Below are 26,267 nucleotides of genomic sequence, written 5' to 3'. Positions count from 1 at the left end.
CTGTGCCATGGATAAAATCCAAGTAATGGGTCTCTACTCAGTCTGGGCCAGGGTCTGTCTCTCACTGTGTGTTTGTACAGTGCGTATTACAATGTACTCACTGCAGCTATATGTGGTGGGTCCTTGTCCAGCTGGCTGGAAGAAAACATGTCGTTGCCAGTAGCAGGAGGGGTGGGAGGAGAAAGTTTACCAGGACAGAGCAGGAAGGAGCATAAAGTGACTGGACCTGGTTGGGGATGGGCAAGGAAAAAGCATGCTGCTCTCACATCTGACCGAAAAATTGGGAGGATACATTAATACCCCGTGTAGTCTCAGAAGAGCCCTCTTTCATCTGGATCAGACTGACAGCCCCCATCCATCAAATATGTAAAAGGACCGGCTTTTTCATCACCTGCTGTGGGCATTACGCTAGCACCTAGTCACTCTTTTCCTTGGGGGCTGGGAAGAAATTTTTCTTTCACTGCAAAATTGGCCAAGATGGGGGTAGGTTGTTGCAACTTAGTATGTAAAACTTGTGGCAGATGTCCAGTGCAGGTATTCATTATGAAAGGGACAGATGGTCATCAGATAAAATGGATGGGAAAAGGATTTAAAGGAAAACATCCATTAAGGGAGCTAAATAAAGGAGAGTTTGGGGCTCCTTAACCTTCTTACCAGGGGTCCTAGCAACAGGATGGATGGGACCAGGTTGGAAAGGGGGAGATGCTGATGGCAGCTCCCCAAACAAGGGATGGTGACCTGCACTGTACAATTTATTGCTACATACTTCCAAATATTTTAAATGAATAAAGGTGTGGCCTAATTAAACCACATTCATTGTCTTTTAGTTTTCTTCCGGCATGGCTGGACACTGGAGTCCTAACCTAAGTACGGGGCTTTTAGGTGCTACTGCTACACAAAATAAAGGAGTTACTGCAGCAGTAGACGGGCATTAACTTGCAAATGAAGTCCTCATCTTGCAAAAACCTAAATTTGTGAGTAGTCTCACTGGAGTCAATAGGGATTATAAATTAAGCAGGCGCATAAATATTTGCAGGATGGAGGCCTAAGCGGCTAATTTCATTGAACAACTTGTTCCCTACAAATAGTTTACCAGATGATGGATTTTCTTCTTTTCTTCTAACTCAAAGGTGAAGTTTGTAACAATTTAAAATAATGGGCGGTGTCCCTAATGCAGATTAGAGTTACAAATATATCAAAGGCCAAATGCTGTCCTCTATTTACAAGCACAGCTTCAGTGAAGTCCATGGAATATTCACACATGTAACTGGGGGCAGCATTTATTCAAGATCTCACCTCCCATTCAGCTCTCCTTGCAGATGGTTCATGCAAGTAACATAAGTAAATTACAGGACTGCTTTGCATAAAGGACCTTGATGGCTATGGGGTTGTATCTCCATAAATATAAAGAGTGTCAGTCATAGAAAGCTGGTGAGCATGGGTTAGAGCCACTGTCTATGGGAGTGGTGTGCAAACCTTTCCATTCGCACCCCCACTTACCATTCACGCATTGTTGCATTCCCCTCCCCTCATTACTTGTAATCTAAAGTAATCCTTTCCTTCTCTGCTGCTGCTAGCAGTGGCATTGCCTTCAGAGTTGGGTGGCTGGAGAGTGGCAGCTGCTGGCCAGGGCATTCAGGTTGCTTGTGATGCAGGAGGACTATGTTTTCTAATCCCACTCCCATCCCAACCAGAAATACCCACTCTATTTTTAACCCATGCCTGTTATTGTAACAGCAGATCTTGTGGAACACATGGGATTCCAGTTTCTTTCTCCCTGGAACCCCCTTTCAGGTAGTTAAAGGCTGTTATCAAATCCCCCCTCATTCTTCTCTTCTGCAGACTAGACAAGCCTAGTTCCCTCAACCTCTCCTCATAAGTCTTGTGCTCCAGCTCCCTAATCATTTTTGTTGCCCTCCTCTGGACTCTCTCCAACTTGTCCACGTCCTTTTTTTTTTTTTTTTTGTGTGGCAAAACTGGACACAATACTCCAAATGAGTCCCCACCAATACTGAATACAGGGGAATAATCACTTCCCTCGATCTGCTGGCAATGCTCCGACTAATGCAACCCAATATGCTATTAGCCTTCTTGACAACCACGGCACACTGCTGACTCATATCATAGAATCATAGAATCATAGAATATTAGAGTTGGAAGGGACCTCAGGAGGTCATCTAGTCCAACCCCCTGCTCAAAGCAGGACTAACCTCTGCTATATCATCCCAACCAGGGCTTTGTCAAGCCGCAGCTTAAAAACCTCTAAGGATGGAGATTCCACCACCTCCCTAGGTAACCCATTCCAGTGCTTCACCACCCTCCTAGTAAAAAACTTTTTCCTAATGTCCAACCTAGACCTCCCCCCCTGCAACTTGAGACCGTTGCTCCTTGTTCTGTCATCTGCCACCACCGAGAACAGCCTAGCCCCATCCTCCCTGGACCCCCCTTCAGAACCGCAGACTAGACAAGCCTAGTTCCCTTTCAGGTAGTTAAACTCTCTCTATCAAATCCCCCTCACTCTTCTCTTTTGCAGACTAAGCAAGCCCAGTTCCCTCAGCCTCTCCTCATAAGTCCAGCTTCTTATCCACTGTAACCCCCAGGTCCTTTTCTGCAAAACTGCTGCCTAGCCCTTCGGTCCCCAGTGTGTAGCTTTGCATGGGATTCTTCGTCCTAAGTGGAGGACTCTGCACATGTCCTTGTTGAATCTCATCAGATTTCTTTTGGCCCAATCCTCCAATTTGTCTAGGTCACTCTATATCCTATCCCTACCTTCCAGGGTATCTACCACTCCCCCTAGCTTAGTGTCTGAAGAGCTCTAAAGGACATGAGACAAAAAAGCACAACACAAAATAGTGTATGGTCAGACAATGACATGGAAATCGTGTATGACAGGAAATCTTCAAGGAACAGCTGCATTTTTAGACATTTGTGAAGAAAGGAGCTTGGCATATCATCACTGGCCAGTTCTTCCAAGTATACAGCGTGGTGTTAAAGAGGCAAGAAGTCAGGAGAGGGTGAAATGGACCTATGAAGAGGTCAGGAAAGCTTGGGTGGTGAATAAAGACGAGAGGATGAAGGCCTGAGGATGGCAGAGATGTACCATAGACACACTAGAGATTATGGAAGATCCCTGAATGTGAGGACAATAAAGGTTAATGTAGCAATTCAAAGTGGTATCAAAAATAATTTTTCTGACTTTCCTAAAACAAATTCTGATTCAAGATATTTGTCATGCAAAAACAACAAAAATATCAGTTAGAAAAAGAATAATTCAGTCACGTAAAGATGTGAGGCTAAATTCTGCTTGCATTGGAGCCAATCACCTCCACTATTCCTCCACAGCCAAACAATGCGAGGCAGAGAAGCACCTCCTCCCTCTTCCAGGCACATTTCAGTGTGCATCAGAAGCCAGGGGAGCAGCTGTCTGTTATTCCTCCCCTTCCCTCTCAGCTCAACTGGGGAGAGCATTTACCCCAGTATACAGTAATTGAGAGCAGAAGTTGGCCTATGACAGCTGGAAAAGCACCCAAGTTCGAAAAACGTTACTTGGGGTAAACAAGACATGGTTACAAATAACTCAACCAGCTTTCTATGGTAGGATTCATACAAGAATCATATTGTTTTAAAAATAAGTTACATTTAAATTAATTTTTGTTTTAGGTTAAGTTTAGGAAAATTAACATGTTTAGCTAGTGTGCTCTGAACTGGGGAAGAAAGACCAAATTCGTTCTAACTACATTGTGTCTAGTTTGATTGATTTAGTAGCTAGCTCTTTTCTAGAGTGGTTTTTTCTAGAGTTATATTATGCCTTTGTATATAATGGGTGTTTTGTTTTTTAGTTTGGCTTTTTAATCATATAGCAGACAGTGGTTCAGACAACACATAGAGCACTAAATAGTGTATACCTTCTCCTCAGGCTCTCTCTTTTGGCACAAGGATCCAAGCTCTAATGTCTTTCTAGAATTCCAGTAGTGCATTTGTTACTAATACAGGTATAATTTAGTGGGCTAGCTACTCTGGCTGCTCCTCCATCAGGATATTGGTACTGACTAGAACTCCTATGAGCTGGGGGGGCACAGTGGAGTGGTATATGCACTATTTTTATTTTCATGCATCTGACTTTCAGGTTTGAATTGATTTTAGTTGTGGATTAAACATTTTAAAAGTGCCTTCATTATTGATTTGTTTGGAAGGCCTACAGAGAGCTACAGCACCACGTCTGGTTTTTACTTCCACAAACTGGACAGCATGCAGGTCTATTGTGTATCTACATTTACAAGCTGTCACAACAAGCGATAAATAGCCAAATTCTAAACATCTATTGTGTACCTCAGATAATTTAAATTCCTTGGACATCTATCCATACTATATAAGGCATTTAGTAAACACTGGAACATGTCAGAGAAGGATTGTTTTATTCCAAGACACTTTAAGCACCTAAAATTAAATTTTCTAATTAAAGAACAGTTTTGCAATGTTGTTCAATGGGAAGTCTCCTTTCTTCAGTTGACAAAATTATTCATTCTTACCCCATCCCATATCATTATTGGATCTGTACTGACCTCAGAGGTCATCTAATCCAACCCCCTGCTCAAAGCAGGACTAACCTCAGCTATATCACTGTTGACTCATATTTAGTTTGTGACCCACTGTGACCCCGCAGATCCCTTTCCACAGTACTCCTTCCTAAGCAGTCATTTCCAATTTTGTATGTGCGCAACTGATTGTTCCTTCCTAAGTGGAGTACTTTGCATTTGTCCTTATTGAATGTCATGACTAGCTGGAAGGTGTTGTAGCACAAATGTGTACTCAAAAAACAGGTGGGATTTTGATTCAAGTATTTTTTTTTCTTTTTTTAACCATTGTGTAAAATAAGTTACCATGGCAACTCATACACTACTTCTGAAATGCAAAGTGCCTTAAGGAAACACCCTCCTTCCTCAATCTGCAGTATGAGGGCTACTTTTTTTTTTTTTTTTTAAATGACTTCCAATTCATATTTGACAATTAAAAATCCTATTTTCTTCTTTCTTTTTCAATAGTTTGAAAAATAAATACATTGGGCTATATATTGGAATTTGTATGCCTTAAAAAAAAACAAAAAAGAATTCCATTTGCTGTGGGAGAAAGGTATTTTTGTTACTATGAAGGAGAGCAGAGGTACTGGAGCCAGCTGCTCTGTTTCTGTTTTGTTTCAGTAGGGAGCAGCATGAAGAATGAATGATTTTGGTGTTTGCTAGTAATACGTTAGTGAAGCAGAACATAGCCCATCAACCAATACCAGATTTGTCTCTCTCAGGATTAGGAGGGAGGTAAATTGCATGCATTGTACACGCACCCAAGTACCCTAACCTCTTCCTGAAATGCTGTGTTAGTGTTATGAGAAAAATACTTCAGGCAAATAGACTCCCACTTAATAATCAATAGCAGTTGTTTTCGGAGCAAATCCTGAGCCCCCTTCCCAAATTACCAGCAGCCAGGCTGAACCCTGGACCTTCCCTCAGACCAAGTTCAATGAGCAGCTCCGAACTACTTTGTGGAGTTTAATTTGTTCCAATGGCTGTTGGCTGAGCACCCACAACGCCAGCTGAAGTCAGTGGGAACTTTGGACGCCCAGCATCTCTGAAAATCAGGTCCTGGGAGTCTCAGGCTGGGCTTCCAAAATTAGAAGCTGCTTTTGAAAATAAGGCTATTAAGGGCTCCTCTGAAATGTAATTACAAATATGGAAGCACTCAGTTTAAGTGAACACATTTCCTGCTGCACACTTGTAAATTGAGGTTCATGCATACATATTGCAATGTGCTTATGCAAGCCCCAATATGTACCTCTGCATTAGGGTATTTACTCACCGACACGGGCTGATCAAATTTTTGCACACAAACTTCTGAAAAATGTAGCCCTTTTTGCAAAGAGCAATAATAACTTGAGATAAAGCATATGAAAGCACATCAGCAGCCTCTGAGATGTTATACTGTATAAATTAAGAACTCAAACTCCTATTCACTCGACATAATCCAGGTTAATTTACTCATTCTTCCTATGAGAAACACAGAGCTGAGTCTTGATAGTAATTTGCAAACAAGTCTAACAGCAGTAGACCTTTCCTGTAATGACAGGCTAACTACAGGGGAGGCATGTTACCATTTTTCAGCCTCATGTGTAAGGGAGAAGAGTAAACGGTTTTTAGCCGCTGACGACTGTGCTATAGATGTTCTGTGTGTCAATTACCTACATTTCCTATAACTGCTACTCAGAAGGAAAATAATGTGCAATTGTTTCCATTTTATTCAGTTTCTTTGTCAGTGGGTCTCCATTAGTCATTTTTCTGCCACTACTGTTTTGACTTATTTTAGACCTCAACCAGCTTCTGATTAACACTGAAATTAACTTTAGAAACCAGAAATTGATGGCGTGTAGTCTTGCATCTGATGCAGTACAGAGATTGACCAAATTGTTAACTTTTTACAGCATCATGCAGTCTTAGATGAGACTCTAGAGAATGTCAAACATCAAGCTTGAAGGAGCGGCAGTTAAAGCTGCAATTTCAGTTCTCGAATCACAACTAACAGATACCAAGTGATGCGATTTCTGCATTTTACTGCAGAGAACCTCAAGAGCAAAAGGAGAGGCTACTGGCCTAACCTTAGTTTTACACTCTTTGGACTTGTTAAACATGATGGAAAATCACCATGAGTCAGATTCCAACTCGCCCTATAATGCGGGAAAAGTTTGTTCTAGATGTAAAGGTTTTTGTTCTTTTGGCTATACTACTTTTGTTGTTACTAAATTAGCATTCAAAAGTCTACTACAGGCAATCATAATGGGATCAAAGACTGTAACTGCTTTGAAGTTTGTCTTGCTTTGCTCTATTACATATGCATACCTGCACTAGTTTAGCAAGGTTCTCCTATACTAATCGGTTTCTTCCCCTGCCTAAAAAGATGAGACGTGCACACATTTTTCAAATCCTCATTTACTTGTGTTAATCATTCATACTTCATTTCGCAAAGGCATGAGATTTAATCAATCAGTTGTGCACCATGTAGTACAAGGAGGCCCGTGCTGTTTTCAGATAACTGTGGGCTAAAAGGAGGTCTAATTACATTAAAAAGCCAAAATTATATTGCTCTGTGTTATTATTACTAGTAAGGCACATAGTGCTTTATTTCTTCATGTGACAAACTGACAGGGTTTGGTTATCCACAGCAGATTCTTCTATATAATCGTAATGATCAACAGCATGTCTAACTTTTTATCTTATTCTTCCCTTTCCCTGGCCAGTATAGAGCAGAGAAAGCTCTTCCCTGGCCTTACTTTCCTGTTTTGTTTGAGAAAAATATGCTAGATGATTTAAAATAATTGCTTGCTGCCATTACAGGCAAGGTACATATAATAAAACATGTTTCAGCAACATGGAACATTGTAGAAGGGCAGCAGCCTTTTAATTGTTAGGATTGTAACCAGCTTCCACTACAGAACCCTATTTTAGCTGTAACTATAGCTTAGAAAATTTAGTTAGTCTGAAAATTGCCAAAGTTTCTATGAAGGCAAAATGAGAATTTTTCTGCAAAGTTTAAAGAAATTGGATCAAATTCATTTTCAGTGAAATGCCATTTTGAAAGTTGCCCTGATTTGAAAGTTTGACTTGTCTGGCATTTCTTTGCCTCCTTCCAACTCAAAAAATGTTTTGTGACAACTATATCAAACTTTCCGTACTGTTAAATTCCTTTGAATGTTTATTCATCAGCTATAGTTGAAAGAAAATATATAGAAACAGAGAACAGCTATTAATGATTTTTGTCACTGAGTGCTTGGTCTAATTGTGCAGTCAGATGCCTATATTTTAAAGCCAGAAGGCACCATTATGATCGTCTAGTCTGACCTTCTACTCAACATAGGCCATAAAATGTTATCAAGTTTTTTTGCTATTGACTTCAGTGGGTGCAGGCTAGGACATTATTGCCTAGATTTTCAAAAGCAGCTTTCAATTCAGTACCCTTCAATTTGTGTGCACCTAATTTTGGATACCTACAGGTCTGAATTTCAGACACAAGAGCACCAGAACCCCAGCTAAAGTTAATAAGAGTTCCAGGTATTTGGCATCTCTGAAAGTCAGTAAAGTAGATGCCTCTCTTTAGACACTCCAAAACTGAGGCACCCAGAATTGGTGAATACTTTCTGAATGTTGACCTATGTGGCTGTGAACATGATAGAGAGGTGCAAGAGGACTGTTCCTGGAGCTGTAGGACCAGGGTGCTTGGCCCAGCCCTGGCAGGATGTGTGGTTTACTAAGAGGAGACTGCTAAAATTGCATCCATGTTTCCGTTATAAGGCTGATTGAGCTTTGTAACTCCAAAGAAAAACAAAATAAAAAAATGGAAGAGTCCTTTTGTTTTCAGATGTTTAGGGATAAGTCTCATTGACAATTAGAACATTTCAGAAAGTTTTGAAGTATAAAGACTCTAAAACAGCTTCTTTTAGAAGTGACTGTGAAGAATTTACCATTTATTTGTGTCCCTCTATCAGCCCAATGTAAATAATTACACCACCACATCTGAAATAAGTACATTCTCATATTGGCTAAGACAGTGATTTTCAACCTTTTTTCATTTGCAAATCCATAAAAAATTTCAAATGGAGGTGCGGAACCTTTGGAAATCTTAGGTCAATCTGGCAGCGGCGACTTTGCCACCGTCAGTGTAGATGTACCCTATCTCGATCCACTGAGCGGTCAGTAAAGACCCGTTCAATTGATCCAGAAGTCGCCATGTTAAAACCACCCCCTCAAGTGGCGCTGTGCAGTGAAGATGCCGCACAGAAGGGAAGCACAGCAGTCAACGGGAGTTACGCAAGCTACTCTGCGTAGCTTGCGTAACTTCCGTCGACTGCCACTGAATCACCAGGTAAGTGTAGACCGGGCCTTAGACAGTCTATGGACACACAGAGGTCCACGGACCACAGGTTGAAAGCCACTGGGCTAGGACAAGAGAGAGTTTTCCAGGATAGGCACAGTACATTTTAAAGATATTGTCTTTATTTGAAAACCAAGTTTTATGCAGGGAAGAGGATTTGCTTCTATCCATTTTACCCTCACATCTCTCTCATTAGGTAGCTGGGTAAGCAATTGAGAAACTGAAGCAGAGGACTCAAGATATTTGTTCAAAGCCACATAGGGAATCAGTGTCAAAACTGGGATTGGAACACCTGGTCCTGAGCTCAGACTATTAAACCAACATCTCTATTAAACGAGGCTTCTTAGTTTTAAGAATCCAAGTTTTACCCAGTCATTTACAACTGTAACAAATTTCACGAATTCCAAGTATTGTGTTGAAGTACAATTGTCACTATATGACACTATACGGTGTTCGCCAACGTAATAGCTTGATATTACACTGCACACTAACATTCCTTAGATGGCCAGGTTGCCAAGTTCCCAGAGAGCATAGCTCAAGATGTGTAAAATGAAAGCACTAAAACACTTTCCCAAACTTCTGAGAGCTGAGTTCCCCTTCAGGAAAATGAAACCAACTGCACCTTCCCCTTTGGGCCTGCCACGTATTGTTGAAGGCACACACTTATTAATGTAAACATATTCCATATCCCACCAGCTAGTCCTTTGTGTCTCCTCTCTTCCATCGTAGGAAACGCTGGTGCAGATCTCCACAATACAATACTGCCTCTTCTTTTCCACATGCGTTGAGGCGGAGTAAAATAGTTAACCATACTGACTTTTAAAATATCATCACTGGCACCTGAATTAGTACCCATTGAAATGAATGGGACAGCTCACCTCAAAGCTACTGTTTCAGCCTCTCTGCAAACTCAGGCAGACAATGCTGCATCAGTTACTTCATGCTTTGATGGTTTTTTTCACACCTGTAACAGTTAGACTTTTTTATTATTTTTTTTTAATGAAAGCTGAGACTCTGGGGTATGGCTGAGAGGCCTTTTTGGACCCTGTTTCCCTCTAGTTAGTTTTTTTGTGCCTCCTTAGAGGATGTGATACACAATTTGGGAAACACTGGTCTAATAGAATTTCTTTCTTTAGGCCTATTTAGAGTAATGCAGTTGAAAACATTCTTCCTACTAGAGCACACATCACAGTATTAAAGTCATGGGGAAAAAAGACAGACGGAAAAGGAAAATTTCTGGTTTTGGGGGCTGGAAAAATCAACAGGAAGATATTCTTTTCATAGAGAAAAACAGTCTTGATTTACATAATTACATATTTTAGATGAATGGGTATTTCACAGCACTAAGTTACATTTCTGATTCTTCTACCTTTCTGGAAGCAATCAGCAGTTTATTCATGATTTTTGTGTCCACTCTAATTTCTCCTTCTCTCCACCCACCTGCATCTGTTTGATTACTCTGACACCTTTTCTTATTATTATAGAAATCCAATATTCAGAAAGCAAGCAAAGAAAGGCCAAAAAAAGCATGAGGCTGTGTGGTGAAGTTTCTAGGTTGTAAAAGATATGAGTGTGAACACACTAAAAACAAAATAAAATGAGACAAAAGAGTTTCCTATTTCTACAGTTTTAACCATCAAAGATTTACTCACCTGATATATTATTAGTAAAGCTTATAGAAACACCCATCACCCTATCTTTCCTCTGTCCCACATTAAAGGAATTCTTTAATTCCTAGAATCATGGGTAGAGACTGAATAGTGTTATCTTTTCTAGTCCATTCCCTTGCCAAAGGAGAACCGTTTCTTACACTGCGCTATTTTTCTATTTTAAGAATCTTAAGCAATAAAGGCTTTCATCGTTTTGACTTGGGAGATTATTTTTACTAATAGATTTTAAGACTAAGAAGTATTTCCTGATTTAAAATCTACATTTTTTCCTTTTCTTGAATTCATCTCATTCATACCATCCTAAACAATATTTCTTATTTGCAGTTCACCCAAAGTGAGGCTGTATTACACTTTCTGGTGAAGTGTTTTTTGCATAGTATTCATAGCACTTTGGAATCCCTTTAGATGAAATATACAAAATAAATTAAATCAATGTTACATTAAATGAACCACTAGAAATACCGATACAAGCAATATAGACAACATTGAAACCGAGAATTATGAGAATTGTATGCTTATAACACCCACAGCTGAAACAAAATTACAAACGTATTGCTATATAGTAGAATATAAAAGTTTATCATATTAGAAATTACACATGACAAATATAGGAACTTTTAGCATACAGTATGGAATTCAGCTTCAAAAACTTGAAAACCAATTACATGACAGGTAGATAGAGGAGGCGTAAAAGAGGTGAAAATCTTTAAATTCTAAAAGAAACTATCAGAATCCAACAGTCATGTCACAACTCTCATGGACTTCAGCCATTATCTTATTACTTCTTTATTTCTCAACAAACTCTTCCTCTTATTTGGCAAAATTCTCAATCTCCCAATATGAAGGTTAAATACATGGCACATCTAAACTTCTATATTCTAATCAATTCTGAGTGTAAAACAGTTGAATAATTTTCCTACAGTGTGAAAAAAAATCCTTTCAAAACCCATGCGCAATTAAAGGAAAATGGCTCAGCATATTTATTCAAATCCGAACAATATTAAGCAGTGGGCTGAAAGCAAGCAGGAATTTGCAGCTCATGGCTAATTTTGAGCAAAAAGTGGTGCTTGAAAATCTGCTCCATTATTTTAAACTAACTCTGCTACATTCACCGATATGTCTATTCCATCCTAAACCTCTTTTTTCAAAGGTACAATGGCAATTAAGTGCTGAACTTCAAAGTCATTGGCAAGTCTTATCTACCTATCTTCCCAGTCAAAAACCCCTATTACATTAAACTGGAAGTAAGGTTGAGAGTACAGATCAATAACTTAAGGGTAAAAAAACAAAATACAAAAACAATCATGAGTAGGTTGCAGTTAAACCCAAAACAAGCATTAAAAAGCCAAGAAATACAGAGGTAAATTTAAACTGAAAATAAATCCAAACACGTAGAGATCATTCAGGAGAAACATCTAACAACTGCTATATATCTTATGGGATCCAGTTTTACTTAATTTTAACTGAAACTGATGAACATATATACTTGAAAGTCTCAAAAAATTCATTCTGTAATCAGAGTAAATGTCGTAAGCTTGAGAATGATGCACTGTCTTCTTCATATAGAACAAAGATGCTTAGTCAAAACACAAATCAACCTTTACTATAGAGTCACAGCTAGTGCTTCCATAGTGTGTGTATGGACCTGATTCCCCTGTTTCACACTGGTGTGAATCATGAGTAACCCCACTGAAGCCAAAGTAAGGTTGACTAACACATTTCTTTATAGCCTTGTTTTATTCAGACTCACCTCTGTGTGGGTGTGGATATATGTGGGGGGCCTATGCACTCAGAATAGACATATAGTAAATTGTAGAAAATTGTGGCAAATTGCAGAAATATGTGATTAATTAATGTATCATGTATCTTTGACCATCTCATTTGCCTACTGAGCCATCTCCTCATGACTTATTCTAACAGTTCGAAACTCCAGAGCAAGAAAACATATTTTTTTAAATTCAGTCTGCCAGAGAAATGTTTTCTCCTCCTCCTTAGTGTGGAATTTCTCTTAAGTTGACTGCTTAGTCACTAGTATGCAGAATTTAGAAATCAATCCATGTTTTCTAATACGTGTACATTTATAAGGTTCTACTGTATATATTTATAACTTATTATGCATTATGTTGTTTATAGAAATAAATACTTCAGTTAATAGAGGTCAATATTCTGCTCCACCCAAAAAGATGTAGCCTTTTAAATTTTTGCAACCAAGTATTGTAAAAAAATTAAGTCAGGTTCTTCAGTATTAATTGCACAATTAAGCACACTTAAACCACAACAAATTGCCCACATTAAATGCTGCAATTGTTTTACATTATCCTGATTATTAAAAGCATGCTTGTGTGAAAGAAAAATTATTAACAGTTTGTTCCACTATAACATTCACATTTTTTATTGAAAACTAAAGAACAGCATTATTGGATACGGTATCCACTGCAGTATCCACTGCATATGAATGAATATTTGAAATGAATGAATGAATGAATATCTGAAATAATATTTTGATGCAGGTGATTCTCTCTACCTTGAAGTCTTTAAACTGTGATTTGAGAACTTCAGTAACTCAGTCATAGATTAGGGGTCTATTACAGGAGTGGGTGGGTGAAGTTCTGTGGCCTGTGTTGTGAAGGAGGTCAGACTAGATGATCATAATGGTCCCTTCTAACCTTAAAGTCTATGAATCTATGAGAGACTGTTTCCACCCAACCTCTTCCCCAGATCCTAGAAATAAAAACATAGGGCCTGTCAGATTGAGTATCTGAATATGCTGATCTCGGTGTATTTATTTATTCATGCATAATTGTTATAATGTGCAAAGAGAGATGGTCTCTAAAGCTATGTCTACACTACAAACTAGGGGTGTGATTCCCCTGCCACATATTCGCACTAGCTCAATAGCAGTGTTAGTCACAGTAGTACGAGCAGCAGCAGAGGCTTGCTGAGTACATACCTATCGGTTTCAAGTGGGTTTGTACTCAGCATGACTGAGCCATGCCTCCACTGATGCTACCCTGGCTATTGCAGCTACACTATTATTTATATTCATACTAGTTCTATGAGACACAGCATAAGAATGTCAACTGGAGCGAGGGAATCACACCCCTAGCTCATACTGTAAGTCTAGCCTAAAATACTCAGGCCTCAGAGAATAAAAGTAACATCTTGAATTGCATCCAGAAACTAATCTGAAACCTTTGCAGATAGCACAGGAATAATATGTTCCCCCTGTATGAAACCCTCATATGGAGTCTGATTCTGCAAGTGTGCTCAAAGACAGACCTCAGCCCTCCCACCGCCCCATGGAGACCCACTGATTTCAAAGGGGCGCTGCATAGCTGGAGGAGTCTGCCTCTGCATCTCACTACAATATTGGTTGCCCAGTTAAGTCCCACATTCTATCCCAGCAGAAGACTCCAACTGGTCTTCTGTGATCAGTGCATTATGGTAATCCAACCTGGAGGTGACAAACATTTGGATTACCCTGGTATGGGAACTTGGTATCTAACAGGGAAGGTTGCAACCTCCTTGCCAAATAGAGATGAGCAGTTAGTAGGGCACCGGTAGCAAATCTGAGTAACAGAAGATGGCCAGACCAGTAAAATCTGATGGACAGATCTCACTTTCTGCCTTCTTCTGGTTGTTTTTCCCAACCCATCGGCTATGTTGTTCTCAGTAAGGCACAGAGAGTTTGTCTTTAACCATTAAACTAATTTTATTTGAACCTGGAAGAACATTCTAACCAGAGCCTGGTGTCTGCAGTAATGTGGTTCCCTGATCTGTCTGCAGCACTGTGTTCTCCCAATCAACCTGGACAGAAGTTGCGCCAACATCAGCAGTAACTCAGGGTTACCCAGAATGAGCTTCAGATAGCTGCTAGTTCCCACCCAAGCTACAATCTCAGCCAGCCACTTGGAAAGCTGTGTGATTGCACCATCCAAGTTTGATTTAATGTAGACATGACGCCAGATTCACCAGTGTGCTTGGTCCACTTTGCATGTAAGCAGCACAAAGTGGATTTAAAATGGCCAGTGCAGAATTCCCCTATGCAAGAAAACTGCCTGCCAATAGAAAGCTGATGGAGAGACTCTCCCCACTAGAGAGGCAGGCAGGATCCTGGAAAAGCAGAGCTCCACTATGCCTGCTTCTCCACTGACATATGCTGGAGTTCCTTTCCTGCAACTCCATCTGCCCCATGGAGCAAAGTGTCATCAGCAAATGAGGGCAACGCAACCTAAACTTTCTCACTATCTCCCCTAACAGCCTAACTTACATGTTGTACCAGAGGGGTGAAAGACCAGAACCCTGTGGTAGCCCACACAAGAAAGACCTTAAAATTAGAGCTGGAGGAATAGTTTATTTGCCAAAAAATGCAATATCGGCCAACTCAAGACTATTTGTGAATTTGACCTGATAGTAGTGCCCAGGGAAAAGTTTTTCAAGGCCAGCAAACTATGTGAACATGCGTCCTTTCATAACTATATCCCAATGGGTAGGGCACTTGCTGGGGATGAGGGACACCCAGGTTTGATTTCCCACTATCGAGCAGGCATAGCTTGCGTAACTCCCGTCGACTGCTGCCGAATTTCCCAGTAAATATAGACCAGGCCTGAGGCATACACCTGGGAGCTGTGGATTCAAATCCCCCCTCTGAACCAGGCAGAGAGAAGATGTGAACTTTTCCAATTTGCTGACCAATCCCAAACATTTTCTGAACCAAACCAAGTATTTTCCTTGATCTTTTTGGTTGCTTGGCAGTATTAAAAACAAAATAAAACCCCAGAATTATTCACTCTACTCACAACAAACAAGAAATCATTCAATATCTCACTGGGTCCTCTCTAAGGGAAAAACAGAGCTACTTAAATGTAATTCTGTTTAAGAGAATCAGCAAGCATGCAGTCTTTATCCATTCTCATAATAAGATTGTAGACCAAGGAAACCAGAAGAGGATCTATGTCATACCCAGGCTCAAAGCCTTCAGAAAGGTCAAGAAGAGTTGAGGATTTGGGGTAATGCAAGAGCTGTCTCACCACAACCTCACTAATAAATTTCTCCAAATAAGGAATATTACATATCTCCTTAAATTAAACGACCATAATTCAAGCCATTTATCTCTGTAGAGGGTATTTAATGAATCCATATTAATTTGCCAGAACTAAACAGTAGTATATAGTTGCTTTAGAAATTAAATAAGAACGTAAAAACGACCATAGTGGGTCAGACCAATGGTTCATCTATCCCAGTATCCTGTTTTCTAACAGTGGCCAATGCCAGGTGCTTCAGAGTGAATGAACTGACCAAATAATCATCAAGTGATCCTTCTCCTGTCGCCCATTCCCGGCCACCACAGGCTAGGGACACTTCAGAGCATGGTTTTACATCCCTGTCAATCCTGGCTAACAGCCATTGATGGATCTATCCTCTATGCACTTATCTAGTTCTTTTTTGAACCCTGTTATAGTCTTTGCCAGAGGATGTTGTGAAGGCCAAGAGTTCCATAGGCTGACTGTGCGTTGTGTGAAGAAATGCTTCCTTTTGTTGGTTTTAAACCTGCTGCCTATTCATTTCATTTAGTGATCCTTAGTTCTTATGTTACGAGAAGGAGTAAATAACACTTCCTTATTTACTTTCTCCACACCAGTCATGATTTTATTGACCTCTATCATATCCCCCCTTAGTCACCTCTTTTCCAAGCTGAAATGTCCCTGTCTTATTAATCTCTCCTCATATGGATGCTTTTCCATACCTCTAATCATTTTAGTTGCCCTTTTCTGTACCTTTTCCAATTCCAATATATCTCTTTTGAGATGGAGCAACAAAATCTGCACACAGTATTCAAGATGTGAGCGTCCCATGAATTTATAAAGAGGCAATATGATATTTTCTGTCTTATCATCTATCCCTTTTCTAACGGTTCCCAGCATTCTGTTAGCTTTTTGGACTGTTGCTGCACATTGAGTGGATATTTTCAGAGAATTATCCACAATGACTCCAAGATCTCTTTCCTGAGTGGTAACAGCTAATTTAACCCCCATAATTTTATATGTATAATATGATTATTATGTAACATTGCAAGAACTAGCACAACCATAATTCAAGCCATTTATCTCTGTAGAGTGTATTTAATGAATCCATATTAATTTGCCAAAACTAAAGAATAAGGTAGTTCAGGGGTCGGCAACCTACAGCATGCGTGCCAAAAATGGCACGCGCACAGACTAAGTGGTGTCCTGGTCGGAGCCGCACCACTCCATGCTCTCTACAGACATGGCCACTGGAACAGGGTCTCCAAACCCGCCCCCGCCACGGACACTGCTGCCAGCACTGGGAAAGAAGCTGGGGGAAGATTGGGCACGGCCCTTTGTTAAGGTTGCCAACCCTTGGTATAGTTGCTTTGAAAAGTAATATGATCATTATGTATCGCTGCAAGAACTAGCATCTTGAAACACACAAGGGGAGAGAAAAAAAGACAGACAGGAACACTCGAGGGAAAGATCATCTAGATCTAATACCATCCTTTCCTAAGAAATATCACAGTCCTATATATACTTATATTTTGTCACCTTGCTTACCCTGGCGATTATAAACATCTGCTTGCAGAAACAATACTTGACCATTTGTTTACAAGAATACATGTTTGTTTCACTATAACAAATATCAGATCCACAACTGTATGCCCCTCAATTTACTATATATTTGGACTGCTAAGGTGTTTTCAATAATATTCTGTCTTCCTGATACACAGTGGTGCTGCTTAAATAGGAAATCATGTTATCTTTAAAGATTTATAAAGATCCATCTTTTAGCACTCTGCACCCCACTGATGCAGGATATAAATATTCAAATTTATCCTGCAGTCTGTTCAGCAAATGAATCTGATTAGTTATATCTTATGATCCAATTTAGTAGTTATAGAATCAGCTATTTATTTTAAATAAAACCACTCTTCCAATGGACAGCAAGGGAAAATAAATCATTTGTCATGTTGAGATTGGTGAGATAGATGGGGCAGAGGGGAAAATTATTTTGTTCCATGTTATAGATGCTAAGGTACCTTAGTGACCTGTATGGAATATGAACTTTACTGGAACAGAATAAATGTTAGTCTAAATTGAGCACTCTAGATTTGATACCATTGGTTCAACTTTTCTTGATCCATAAAGTCCTGTATATACAAGAGGAGTTGGGAGAGTTAATTATTCAACAGTAAGAAAATAAAATGGAATATCTCCTATTGGTTATTTAGAAAGAAATCCATCTGGCCAAGATTAAGGGATAGGAAGAGAGGGGTGTTACCCGTTATCCATATCAGCTTGAACACAAAATAAAAGTAGGTTTTGCTTCCAGTCCAGAAATCTCCCCGTTACTATATATCTCATGTATAGACACAGCACTTGGAAGACATATACAGCAATACAACACCCACATCTTCATGCTTCAAAAAAAAAAAAAAAAAAAGGATTTTTCATGCACTCAGAGGGGAGGGAGGTAAGATTGTTCCTCACAATTCTGAAATGCAAACAGTGAGCTGGTGGTCTGATTGTGGGCAACAATATGGCCATGACAGAGACAGCAGTCAATAAAGTTCTATTTTTGGCTCTGCCCCTGAGTCACAAAATCAGCACGTGATAGGGAGAGCTCCAGTGTATAGTAGTGTGAACTGGTGGAACAATTCTTCAAAAAAATTAACTACCAAATGTTACAGATGGATCCAGCCAAAATCCCAATTCCAAACACAAAAACTTTGGAGTTGTTCAGAAATCCTGACATGAATCTCAGTTTGACTTGCACTAATGGTTACAATCTTTAATCAAATGGTCTGAATCAAAATCTGTGATTCAAACATCTCCACAAACTTTGTGGTATTGGAAATATCGATCCAGATGTTGTGGACCAAGTCCATCACTACATATAAACTAAACTACCTATTTCAAACTAACCAAAAATTGAACTCAATTGCCTGGCTTTCATATGACTGTATGCGTCTTCCAAAGTTTATGGGGTTTTGTACTCCTTGGAAAATACACAAAGCTATATTCTCATCACATCAGGGTAAATCAAGAGTAACTGCACTGAAAATCGATGGACTCCAGATTTTGGAGTTCAGAGTCTGACTCACAGAATATTTTCATTTTAGCAAACTCTCTAATGTAAGATGTTGAAATTATAGGTATCAACAACATCTACTAAGGATGTAGAACATCTGTACACACACAGTTTCTTGCAAAAATGTGGTAGCTTGGATTAAATCAGTGGTGAAATGAGGTGTCCCCTCTCATCCCCCCCTCCCCCCACACACACACGCACAAAGCCCCTAAACAACTGAAAATGAAGTGGTTTACAGTACCTGATAAAAGAAAAATTTTATGAACACACAAAGTTAGAGAAAAACCCAAAAAACTTCAGAACAAAAGAACATTCATTATGAGATGGGTACGAATAAAGAAGAGTCCAAGAGTGTAATAAGGATTCTAACATATGTTTAGCTTTCAGTACCATTATAGTTGTCAGAACTCATTCGATGTATTAGTCTCCTGCATTTCAATGAATTCATAGAAATAAATGCAAAGAAGAAATCCTGAGGATTTTTTGCATATATTTGTTTTTATTTATTGTAATTCATTGAAAATTAATACAAAATCCGAAAGACTTAGAACCCAACAGCATCCTAAAGCCTCTGGCATTTTATGCAATCTGGCACTTTCAATTTGAACCACTTCAAGACTGATAACAGTTGCTTTGAAATTGACACGGTTCAGGCTGAAGCCAGTCTTCAAAGAAAAACTGGCATTAAAAATCCTCAATCCCTGTTTGTGTTCTGAGCCCTTGGCATGCGTGTTTTTTCACAAGGAGTGCATATTGCAGCGTGCGTTATTTCCTACTTAATAAAATTAACATTAGCTACAGAAAATAGGATTTGAAATGACATTTCCTCCAATATCTTTCCAAGACTGGAGAAGAGACCACAACCAATTCTGATCCTATTTTGTACCCCTAGAATTATATGATTAACTTTCTAAACCTAGTTTAGCACACCACACATTAAGAGATGCGCAAAAAAAGAGTAAACGAGAAAGAATATACTATTCAGTTCAGATAATTTTCCCCCTAAAATGCCTGTTGTCCATAATTGCAATGTGTTGACCAAAGACATCTATTTGTATTTATTTACTTCAGATTGTAATAAAGAAAGTTATCCAAATAAGTCATTTTTGTGCTCTATTTTTACCTAAGCGCATCCTTTAAAGCAATTTCCTCTGCAAGAGAGAGAGCAATCCCCTCTATGCAATTTATCTCTAGTAATTATTCATCCGCCATTATTTATTAAACATTTTCAAACTGGAAAATCAGAATTGGAAACAGAAGAGAATGTTAACATGTCACGGGGATTAAATTAACCCTTCCTTCCATGCTCCCTTTTGAACATTTTCTGGGATACATCTTTTTAATATTCAAAAAAGAGAATTTTTTTTCTCTGACTTACGGTTGGTTGTTCTGCTTTGATCACTCTGAACGCTGTCATTTGACTGGTTGCTTGTGACAGAGGATACACTCGAGCTCCTGACAAAACCAAATGCTGCCAGCTTAGCCGCTGGCAAGCGTGAATAGCCAGGAGGACGAAGTCCAGATTGACATGGCTTGGGGAGATTGGATTTTGCAGCATTTGGGCCTGTGCCTTTTTTTAGGTCAACTGAAAGAAGAAACAATTTAGTATTAAAACTACAAAACCAGGACATATCAGAGTACTTAAAATAAATCAGCAAATTAAGGTAATTTAACACGAAAAGTGAACATGATTTTTAAAAGCTGCCTAAATTGCACTGGTATCTTGGCCTTTCCTCAGCCAAATAAACATTTAAAACAATTACAGTTTACAGTAGATTACAAAATGTGAAATACACTGAGAATGTATGAAGTCATGATATGATATGATAATGGAAACTACATGGAAAAACAATTGCTTCAAAAACTGCAGTGGAAAGCTGTATTCCCACAAAGAGAAGGATTCTTGAAAAGCCAGATAAGGTTGGTAAATGAGATCACCCATTCACCCAAATTCTTAAAAGAACGGAAATGTCCATGTCAGATTCCAAGGCCAGAAGAGATCACTGTGATTATCTATTCTGACCTCCTGTATAACACAGTTCACAGAATGTTCCAAAAATAATTACCGCTTAGAAAAACATCCAATCTTGATTTAAAAATTGTCAGTGACGGAGAATCCACCACAACCCTTAGGAAGTTGTTCCAATGGTTAATTATACTAATTGTCAAAAAGTTATGCCTTATTTCCAGTCTGAGTTTGTCTAGCTTCAACTTCCAGCCATTGGATCGAGTTATATCTTTCTCTCCTAGATTGAAGAGCCCCTTATTAAGTATTTCTTCCCATGTCGGCATTTATAGACCGTAATCAACTCACCCCTTAACCTTTTCTTTGTCAACCTAACTAGATTGAACTCTTTGAGTCTATCACTATAAGGCAAGTACTCTGATCCTTTAATCATTCTCGTGGCTCTTCTCTGAGCCATCTCCAATATATCAACATCCTTCTCGAACTGTAGACACCAGAACTGGACACAGTATTCCAGCAGCAGTTGTACCAGTGACAAATACAGAGGCCTACATTCTCTATTCCTACCATTGTGTAAGTATGGCCTGCACTTAAGGTATGCTTAGGAAAGTACACCTTAACCCCTAACTTATCACACCACTTCCACTGAGAAACTCTTCCCTGATACAGAAATTCAACCTAAGCAGATGAAGCTGGCAAAGTTATAAGCAACTGAAAACCAGAGTTTAAAATGGAAGATATTAGTCAACCTCAGCAATAGACATTGCCACCTGATCTATTTAGAGTAACTATGATAACTGTTAACTGACCATCCTTCTCCACTTCATGTCCTACTCTCTTGTTAACTGTTGTGGAACAGCCAGACTTTTCTAGATAACTCAGGAATGCAGTTTCATAACTATCCCAAATTATCTTCAGCTAGGGATATATGACCCTCAAAAGGTTTGGAATTTGAGTTTTGTTTGAAAAGCACAAAAAGTTTGCATGCTTATCCCAATTGGATCTAAACTATGCAAATCCCATTAGTAAACAAAATTTGGTTAGAAAGCTTGCAAAAATAGGTTCTCTTCTGAGTTTTCTGCTATTTCCTTCTTCCAGTTAGGCTGCAAATACTACAGCCTCTCTCCTGACATTTTGGCACTTCTGAGTTTCCATTCCTCCTGGAATCCAGCCATGAAAAGTCATAAAAAAGTGAAAAAGATGAAAAACATTTTTCCAAAATATTCTGAAAAGTTGGGTTATAGAAATGTGGAAAGATTCAGGGTCTGCATGTGGGTAAGAAAATGAATCAGTGCACCTATCCTTACTTTCATCTGCCCTTGGAAGTTCTTCAAGAAAGTAGTGAAAGGAGTGTTTAGAAGTCATCAGGGTTATAAATTTATTTAGTGAAAATTTTCACCAGATTTGCCCAACTCCACTCCCCACTTTGTGAAACCCGCTCTACACATTAGACTGAAGAATATTTCAAATTAAGTGTATATTCATAGTTGTATAGGAAAAATGGGAATTAACTGCACAGTAACAAATATAACATTCGTATTATCACAATAAATAAATAAATAAATCCACTGTAAATTATGTAGGGCATAGCCTTATTATGTTTAAGTAGGGATTACTCTTTGACAAGACTCTATGGAAAACAAGATTAACTCCCTGTTTGAACAGAAAAATAATTTTAAATGATATTGGAATTTGACAGATACTTGTGTATATCAGCACAATAATACTAACCAGATTTTTTTTTAAAAAAAGAAAACAATTCTTTGGAAGTAAAAATATATGTAAAGCTATGCAAAACCAAAAAAAAAAAAAAAAAAAACCCAATTGGTTTTTTTAAATGATTTTCCTTTAAAGTACTCAATATAGCAGTAAAAAGGTTATCCACTAAGCCAACAAATGGATTTACAAGGTAATCCCTTATTTAAATGTTTTTCTAATAATTTCTCAAGATTTTAGATAAGTACTAAGATTTAAGAACCCAGGTGTTTGAGAGACGACAATAGGCACACATGCACAAAAAAGAATGTACTTTTATGCCTTTGTACTATTTCATTAACAAGGGTATTTTATGTGAGCTCCACTTTCTTACCCTTTTGCCTCTGAATTATTGTATGAAAATACATCACAAATTCTTTCATACATTTTCTAGTGTTTTATCTGACACGTGACAATGACTACTACTGGGCTTAAAGATTTAAAAAACAAACTGTTCCCTACACTGTCCCTCCATGGTACTATGACTATGACCTGGAGGGACTATCCTGAGAAACTGAGAGGATCATTAGATCTTTTTTTACCATTAAATCCTTTGGGCCTGATTTTCCCATTGCTTTGCATCTTGTGTTAAGTGCCATTTAGACCTCTGTAAAATGAGCTTGAAACACCACGCTAGGCTACTGGCCTGTCTCCACAGCCCATGAAGGACTCTCTGCCATGGCCAGTCTTTCAGGCCCCTTCTCCAGAGCACTGTTATATACTTCAAACACAAAACTTACACACACAAAAAAAAACCAACAAAGCAGTTCTTCCCAGCCTGGGCTACAGCTCCCTAAGGCTTTTCTTCTTGTCTCTCTCTGTGCCAAAAGGTGGACACACCCTTCTCTTCCCTTTAATCTACTGTGATAACCCATCTCCCTTCTGCAGCTCCTCTCTCAACTGAACCACTTACTGGCTTTTATAACCACTTGACCCCTTTCCAGCTGGGGCTTATATTTGACCAGGGCTAGCTTCTCCCAGGCTCCTGACCCTTAAAGAGGCAGACTATCCTATTATAACTACCAAATGAGAATTCTTCACTCACACCACATGGGGGACTTTGCACTCCCTTTACATGGAAATGACTACACAAGGGCAAGGCACTGGAGAACTGGATCTTGATATGTTCCTGTCACTGCCAACAAGGTTGACAATTAATGCAAATCATGTTGGTTATTTTTATTTATTCTCTTCCAATTTAGGAACAATAAAAAAGTGCCCAAGACACAAGCGCCATGCACCCTGCCAGTTATTTAAAGTTACAAAACCTGTTTCAAACAGCAGCAATCCATACAAATATTAAGATCTTCATGCATTGGCCAATATTTCAAAGGCCAAGCAAAACAAATGGGTCCCTGCAGTGTGGACATTTGGGTAATGAGTACAGGATTGCAATCATCAATTCATTTCCTGCAAGCCAATGGTGAAACACTGCAATTCACAAAGCCTGAGTTAGTCTCCCTATCCAATGAATAAAGGGCAGGGGGATAGATCCCTTAGACTGCCATTCACAAAGTCTGCATGCTAGGTGGGGAGCCACCTAAAATAGCCAATGGGAGATGCCAACAAGAGGGCTATGTGCTAAGCCCCATCTCTCTGAGACACGATTGCAAGGAGGTGCTTATCTCTGCTAGTGATCCACAAACACGGGAAGATAGGTGCTCCTCTGTCTTAGTCACATGAAGGGCCCAATCCAGTAGGTGTGTGTCAAGGCTGCAAAACAGCTGGAGGAGGCAGACCACCCTTTAGCCCAGTGGTTAAGAAACTCACATGGAATATAGGAGACCCCACAGTTCAAGTCCCCTCTGCCTGACGAGAAGAGATTTGAACAGGGATCTACCACCTTTTGTGTGAGTACCCTAGCCACTGGAATACAGGATATCTGGCAGTGGGTCTCCCTCAACCTCTCCTACTGACATTTTTGCACTTAAATTAAATTGGTCCAATAACGAGTGAGAATGACTCTGAAACTCAGCAGTTAGAGCACGAGGGTCAGAAACTGGAAGGGATAGCATCCACAATTCGAACTGGTGCCAAAGATGGTAGTGCCTGGATGGAGACTCTGTAGCACAGTGTCACGGAGGAGAAGCCCTGGACTCTTTTTACTCTCGGCTAGCAACACAAGTGTGCTGCACCGAAGGGTACCACTATGGGAAAAAGTCCTCTGGTGCGCAGACACCTGAAATGGAATGGACACATGCAAGTAATCCAAGAAGAACTAAGTTATTTTAATGAGCAGCTTTCATTTTAATAAATATCTGCCAAAAAAAGCTAATACAAATTAGAAAAAAGTCTTTCCAGCTGTCTGACTGCCTGAAGGAAATTATACAATTAAGTATTGTTGCATGTACGTTACATGAGTCAGTATCTGTGACACTTCAGCTGTTTCTATCTGGGAACGAGAAAGCATTTGCAAGTGGTCATTGGTAACACAAGACAGATGTTCCTCAGGAGCCTCAAGGAAACTTTCAAGCAATCATCTTGTATGCATTCATGTAGCACGTAAAATACAGCTCCATACACGCAAATAACTAAACAATAACTTCATGTGAGCTTTCTGAAATCTGAACAGGTTTCAGTTGAAACAAATAATCGGTTAAAGAAAATTACCTGAGATGGATGTGCAGATTTCTGTATACATAGCTCAACAATTCAAACCCTCCCTGTTATCCATTTTCCCCCCAAGTTACCATTTTCCTTCATAGCAGGGACTTGAAACTAGGCTTTCTACATCTCAATCCAGTAGCCTAACTCCACACCCAACACAGACATGCAGCTAGTTTGCACCTAGCACTGAGGTCAATCTAACTACATCACTCTGTGGGTGTGAAAAATTCACACCATTGAGAGACACAGTTAAGCTGACCTATGCCCCGGTATAGATAAGACTAGGGCGACAAAAGAGTTCTTCCACTGACGTAGGTTTGAGTAGATAGATTTACTACGATGAGGGAAAATCCTCCTCTGTCATTGTAGTAAGCGTCTATGCTACAGTCGTGTAGCTACAGAGCTGCAGCTGAGCAACTGAGATCTTGTAGTGCAGACATAGGCTCACTTTCTTTTCAATGCCTCCTCCTGAAATAAAAACCTCAGGTTTTCTCTTTGAAACATGGACAGTTCAACACAATTCTGTTTTCATAAAAATATTCAAGGTTTTCTTTTCATCCCAATGAAGGGGGGAAAAAAGACTTGAAAGTTGTCACAAAATGGAACGGACATCCTCCAGCCAGCTCTAATCATTACCCCCATGTGAAATATGGAGAAACTGAGACAGAAGTAAGGTGACCTGCCCGAGGTCACACTGCAAGTCAGTAACACTGCATGCATATTTTGGATATACACAGAAGGTAATTCAATCTTCAATCTCTTCTGCAACTGCCAACAATTGTTCCAACCAAGGACCAAATTCTGCAATCATTACTCTGGTAATTCGCCTGTTAATTGAACCAGGTCACCAGGAGTTTTTATCTGAGTGACAACTGCGGGGTTGGATCTTAAGATGTTCTGCTACTTGTACATGAACCACAGCCACTGGATTGCCTATAGTACCTTGGATTCCCAGGTGTTCTCCCATCCAAGTACTAGCCAGGCCCAGGACTGGTTGGCTTCCAAAAATCAGAACAATAGTCACTGGACTGACCACCAGTTAAAGGCAAATAGGTCACCGAACAGCCAACAAATGGTAACAAGCTTTCATATAAACCTGGGTCACATTTGAACCAGTGACCCAGAGTCAAAAGCTGTGTGTCTTGCAATCTGCTGAACGGTGGTGCCCTTTTTGGTGTTCCAGGCTAGACAGTGGCAGACATCATGTTACCCAAATGAGAAGTGGGTAAACTCTGTTTACCTGCATTTGC

The 26,267-nt window shown here is 39.5% G+C and overlaps 1 protein-coding gene across 1 annotated transcript in view; it reads right to left on the bottom strand.

Moving 5' to 3' along the window:
* MTUS2 (microtubule associated scaffold protein 2) overlaps nt 1-26,267 on the bottom strand; it is a 247,387-nt gene that overhangs the window by 205,281 nt on the left and 15,839 nt on the right. Inside the window, exon 3 of the mRNA XM_067562739.1 lies at nt 20,068-20,274. Coding sequence (XP_067418840.1) covers nt 20,068-20,274 — 207 coding nt within the window. The remainder of the gene's footprint in view (nt 1-20,067; nt 20,275-26,267) is intronic.

Source organism: Emydura macquarii, unplaced genomic scaffold, assembly GCF_026122565.2.
Source record: "Emydura macquarii macquarii isolate MOO-44397 ecotype Brisbane River unplaced genomic scaffold, CSIRO-AGI_Emac_v2 contig_2473, whole genome shotgun sequence".
Lineage (NCBI taxonomy): Eukaryota > Metazoa > Chordata > Testudines > Chelidae > Emydura > Emydura macquarii.
This window is presented reverse-complemented; position numbering and strand designations above follow the sequence as displayed.